We start from the raw sequence: 6,247 nt of genomic DNA on the forward strand, positions 1-6,247 counted from the left end.
TTGGCGATGCGGATTTAAGGAGTTTTAGTATATTTCTCATACTCATCATCAAAATGTCTAGTGGGGATGCAAAATTCAACGAAATCACCTAATGTTGAGCATCTCTGATTCTCTTGGTGATGCGGCCTGTAACGAGTTCAACGAAATCATCTCATTTCAGCGTCTGGGATTCTGATGGCGATATGCACATGACGATTTCAGCGAAATTATCTCATTTCAGCATTTATGTTTGAGTTGGTGATGTGGAAGAAACGGGTTTAACGAAAATATTTCACTTTCAGCATCTTTGTGTCTGTTTTCGATGCGGCCTTAAAGAGTTTAATGAAATCATCTCACTCTCAGCATCTTTTTTCTGTTTGCGATGCGGCCTTAAAGAGTTTAATGAAATCATCATACTCTCAGCATCGTTATTTCTGTTGGCGATGTTGACATAACGAGGTCAACGTATTTTCAGCATCTCTGTTTCTGTCGGCGCTGCGGCCTTAGAGAGTTCATTAGTTTTGTTGGCTATGAGTTTTAGTAGATATTGACTAATGAAGATTCAGGAAATGTCTCGCTCTCGTCATCCAAATTGCTACTTGCGATGCAACATTCAACAAAATCATCAGATGTTGAGCGTCTCTGAATCTGCTGGTAATGAGGACGTCATGTATTCCTAGACCAAAAGGTTATGGGTTGGGTTAGGAGTTTCAGGAAATATTTGAATTACAACATAGGTGTTTTTTCCTGTCGATATCGCTAAATTATCTCATTCTCAACCTCTGTTTCTCCTACCAAAACAAACTAAATGGTCACATTTTGATGAATATTTTTCTAGTGTGTTTCAAAACAATATCTGATTCGTCACAAAATCTATTTTGTTAAAGCAATATCTGTTTCGTAAAAAGTACCTATGTTAATGATTTTGACCTTTGCACATCTTTGTTATTTCACCTAGCAATGCGGGCTCAATGCGTTTTATTAAATCATAAGTTTCATCTTCTTATGCCGTTGCGTGGTTCATCGAAATCATCTTACTCTCAGCATCTTTGTTTCTGTTGGCGATGTGGACAAATCGAGTTCAACGAAATCAACTAATTTTCATGCTTAAATAGTTCAACGAAATAATATCACTCTCAGCATCTTCGTTTCTGTTTACGAAGCTGCCTTAAAGAATTCAACGAAATCATCTTACTCCCATCATTTCTATTTCTGTTTGCGATGTTTGTGATTTCAACGAAATCACTGGATATCAGGTGGATTATTTGATAAAATAATTTACTGAACTTACTAATACACCAGAAAGTGTTATACTCCGAGAAGTGATAACACATGACAGGATACACAATTCAGATAAACATAAAAATAGTATTCTATGAAATGACTAATCGAATCTTTCCCTACCTAGAGGGTGTGACAACGAAATTACAACCCGAGGGGTAATTCATGAACGTCTAACCCGAGGCTTGCCGAGAGGTGGACATTCAGGAATTGCCCCGAGGGTTGTGATTTCGTTGTCATACTCTCATTGGCAGGGGAATTATTCTTTGTCTTCCACATACAAAAGAAAAACTAGTGATAATATCCTAAAAAGAAGCATTTTCACGGCAAGCCACGGACACACCGCATGAAGTCATGACGTCACGCAATTGTCTTCAGGTTCAAAAGTTAGTGCGCGCAATCTGTCATACCCTAGAGGTTGACAGAGAAACCTCCCACGGCTAAAACCAGTGACATATCAGTGAAAGGTGGGAGAGGGGTAGATCTCTGACAAACCATAGTCAGGGACCACTAGTAAATCGAACTGTCACAGTTCTAATTTATTCACTGTTGACTTCAGTTGGAAATTTTGACATAACCCGGACATAACATCATTTTTTAAGATACATCATGTGCGACTGATATTCTGAAGATCTGTTTGAGATTAAACATGTTTATTTATACACAGGTTGAATAATTATCATGTGCAAATAACTTAACGCTAAAATGACGTTATGTTTTTTTATTCTTAGATGAAGGCTTCTTACACCTACATGTTCTACTGATCTACCTACGTTACACATGAGTGAACACATCTCATCCAATGATATGTCTATAATACAGGTGAAAAAGGAAAAATGTATATGTCGTGACTAATCTTTATTTATACTTCCTGGATTTTTCATCAAAGTTTTAGCCCGTTTGTTGTTCCTTCAGTAAACCCTGAACTGTGACGGCATATGTAAGTATGTCATACTTTATAAAAGCACTTGAGGTAAAATGTTCCATTGTATCACAGAACTGGTGTATCTTCTGTATGTTATCTTGGTCATCGAGCGATGTATGTATCTCTTAACTTACAATGATTTCCTCTTGACTGATCAACATTTTGAGAACGTCCTAACTAGTACTGCCTCCAATCTCGGAACTTACTTCTTATAGCTTATAAATAAAAGTCTTGTCAGATAGCTTTATATCAGAACTCTGTGATGACAGCATGTAAATTCCTGAGGTGTCCTGATAGGATTTACAAAGGTGTTACCATGTGTCTTCAAGTACTCTTGTGTGTAGAAGGAAATGTGTATCATGCGTGGGTGTGTATGTGTATTTCGATTACTTTTCTGAATTTCTCTGTAATAATGGGAACTTGGACTAATTCAATAAATCAAGATTGTATTTCACTATATGGACATATGATACGTCAGAACAGGTATATTATCTGCATAATAAAATCTGCGACAGTCATTTGCATGACAATATCAAAAACACTCGATCTGTATGTTTATTGTTAAATGAAATCCTGCTATAGACACCTGTAAGCAAGGCTATTTGGTGACAGAAATATGTACCGAGCTCTGTGAATTTACTTAACAAAAAGATACATTTTTTTCATAGTTTGATAAAATATACAAATAGCACAACAATCTACGAGTCAATATAAAAGGTTAGTACATCACGTGACAGAATACATAATTCTGATTGGCTACACACATGGATACTATTTGCAATAGTGCCCGGGCAAGCGGGCACTATTGAAGTGGCGCGACATTGAACGTGAATGTATTGTGACGTCACCATTACATGACGTCATTATAACGTTGCGCTTCGACCAAGACGTCAAAATGGCGGACAGGCTGTTGTGTGCGGAGATGGAAGCAAATATTGCTTTTCTACAGAATACAGTTCACTTATGTTCAATATTAATCTACTTTTAATCTTCATGAAGCTGAATCCCGTTTTAAAGAAACACATCTTTCTGCAACAATTTATATGTTGTACTTTTAATGTAACAGCGTGGTGTGGAAATGGAGATACCGTTGCGAGGTGTCGTTTGACGTGCTTCTGTTACGATGACATGAAAACGGGTCTCATGTGAGGGTGATGTACTAAACCCATTATGGCCTGTTTAAGAGGGCACTATTGCCTCAAAGTATTGTCTCGTGATAGGATAGTGCCCTCGCCTTCGGCTCGAGTACTATTCCATCCCTCGACAATACTATGAGGCAATAGTACCCTCTTAACCAGGCCATAATAGATAATTAGGTCCGATGCATAGATGGTTGTTACGTTTTCTGAGTGTGTGTTTAGGGGCTGTAGTGTAATTTTTATATCTCCCTTATAATGGCTATCTCTTGTCATTTTATTTGATTTTTATTAAACATGGTAGTAAACGCAGAATAAAACGTCCAGGGCAAATTCGGCGTTCATTCCAGACGTTAAACAGGAAACCAATTCTTCCGCGGTAATAGGTAAAATAAGTAAAATCTTACTCTGCTATCTACAATCACTAGATTAATTCACACTATGAAACAAATTTAATAGGGGTCTTTATCTTTTTTGTTTGTTTTTCAGACTTTTCTCATGGACACAATACAACAGAAAGTTGTACAGACATTGTTTTCATTTCTCGTAGACAATGTGGACCCTCGGTATATCATGGCGGAGCTGTTCAGGCGAAGGGGGATGTCTCGGCAACTGATGCAAAAAATAAACAGTGACAACTGCAGTCATCATCGCTCCTTAACATTTTTCCTGGAGATCGTGGATACATGTCCATTTCACGTTCTTGTAAACTGTCTGAGATATACACAACACACATTTGTGGCTGTGAGATTGGTTGACACGTATCAGAGAATGAAAAAGGAGGACAATACAAGTATGCCCGTTCAATCAGCAATGAACCAGTGTCTTGACATTTCAGATGAGAAATATGTGTACGAAGAGTTAAGGCTGTATAGAGACAATGGTGCCATTGACACACTTGAACGGAGAGTTAGCAGTATTGTGTGGAAATGGAATACCGACTACAAAACTCGAGCACAGTCGGTGGAAAAGGCACGAGTAGCGCGGGTCGTTATGGACGCTAAATTGGCCTGGTTGCGGTTCTTGTTGGAAGCAGATAAACCATGTGATGTCCTTCAACAAATCCATGATGTAGGGAGTTTGATTGTTCATACAGAACATCCACTGACGTCGACGATCATGGTTATGGCTGCTCAGGCGCAAATGTTAATGTTTCCAAAGGGCTATGATATGGAGGATATCGTGCATAAATACAACAGCATCAGATTGGTAGCAACGTCTCTAAGATTGGATGCTATGCATCTAGTGAATTTCTACGTGGCAGAGTTCTGCATTGACTGCATATCATATGAACGAACGGGGAAGCAAGAGATCAAGGATAGAATGAAAACCTTACTTGAGAGAATGATCAACACAGTTGACAATTTGCCCGATGTAAACAAAGTAGATGAGCAGTATCGATCAGCGTTCATTAGAAGATGTCTGTTGGTGAAAGTGCTTCTTTACCTTGGTATGACTCACAGAGGCAAGCCTGTTACTGGCTCCGTGTCAGGAAACGACTTAACGTATGCGAGCATGGTTCTCCAGCAGGTCTTCAAAGACTGGGGAAAGCTAGAAATCAAGTGGCAGATGTTGTTTTATGTAGCAAAGGCGAGGTTGCGACTGCAAGAAGGGAGGAATGAAGACGCCCTAAAACAGGCAGAGCTAGCCCAGCAGTTGTCCAATGAGCTCCATCATTCGGAAGAGAGGCGGAATATCAGTGAACTTGTACAAAATGTTAGGCGCACATTAATCGCGGGTTCAGAATAGTAATCAAGGTATTATCATCATTTGAGCTATGCTTTGATTGATTGTTCGTAAAATATTTGTCAAGCAGAAACGAAATTTGAAATTAATGTTTTAAACTAACAATTTAACCCCAATAATACATTCTTGATGTGGAAGCTATTGAAGATGTCACTGCAATAGCTTGAAGTAGTATGTAAAGATTAATCTTAAACGTGGACATAAAACGGCAAAGAAGGCTTCTTACAGAAATCAGTACCAAGCACGAGTTTAATGGAAAAAGTCATGCATTAAGATTTCTCCGATTGTGGGGTATTCGGTTACACGTATTCGTAAGATTATACGCAGATAAAGATGGTGTAATTTATGTAGCGTTACCAGGCCATAGTTATGAAAATTTAATTTAGGTTAAGTCATGATCATTGCACATATGCACATACATATAATTTTCAAATATATCTTCAGGCAGTTGATCAAGGAACATCGTCTTAGAAGTCCATATATGACGTTATTTCATATCTAGGAGGTTGTTATTCAATCATTGCCTGACGCCACTTTGGAATCGTGATCTTTACGCCATTCCTGTTTCCTGGTATCTAATATATAAGATACTCGGGATATTCTTTAAATACACTCTACTTCACACACTCCACAGGACACCACACTACAGGCACACCACAGCATGGAAATAATTTTATAGAATGTATTTAGTAGACGAAGAAGTTGTTATTGTAATCCCCGTCAGGATGTATAGGGCTATACGATCCTTTAGCAACTATGCTAATTATGCATATCGAATCAAATTAAAACCATGGAAAAGAAGACAAAGCCTTCATCATCATTATTGTTCAACGAACAGCTACCAACAATGTCATTGTTTGAAACATCAACAAACAACAAAACTATACTTTTATTACATTTATTAATTAGATAGAATATATAAAGCCTACAATTATTATAATTGATGATACCACTTTTTTAATCCTAAAATGTTATATATAACAGCAGACCGGTAATATCCCATCCCCTTGAAACTGATATTGCACCCCCTCCCCACGCGAAAGATACTTCATCCCTTCAACGTGACATCGTACCCTATAGAAAGCGATATCACACCCATCTTAATTTTCAGATTTTGACTTTTTCGCTGATTTTCCTCCGATACTAGTGTACGAAATCTATGATTGTAACATAAGCCGTT

General features: G+C 38.0%; 1 protein-coding gene across 2 annotated transcripts; it reads left to right on the forward strand.

The window, feature by feature from the left end:
• The first annotated feature begins 2,045 nt into the window (after positions 1–2,045).
• LOC138328886 (uncharacterized) lies at positions 2,046–5,090 on the forward strand. Of its 2 annotated transcripts, none has more exons than XM_069275601.1 (2): positions 2,046–2,204; positions 3,811–5,090. In XM_069275601.1, the coding sequence occupies exon 2, from the start codon at positions 3,820–3,822 to the stop codon at positions 5,068–5,070; it is 1,251 nt and encodes a 416-aa protein (XP_069131702.1). In that variant the 5' UTR covers positions 2,046–2,204; positions 3,811–3,819; the 3' UTR covers positions 5,071–5,090. The 2 variants fall into 2 exon arrangements, with proteins under 2 accessions (XP_069131702.1, XP_069131701.1); XM_069275600.1 differs by having other exon boundaries at positions 2,048–2,200.
• The last annotated feature ends 1,157 nt before the right edge of the window (positions 5,091–6,247 follow it).

This window comes from Argopecten irradians, chromosome 8 (assembly GCF_041381155.1).
Source record: "Argopecten irradians isolate NY chromosome 8, Ai_NY, whole genome shotgun sequence".
Taxonomy (NCBI): Eukaryota; Metazoa; Mollusca; class Bivalvia; order Pectinida; family Pectinidae; genus Argopecten; species Argopecten irradians.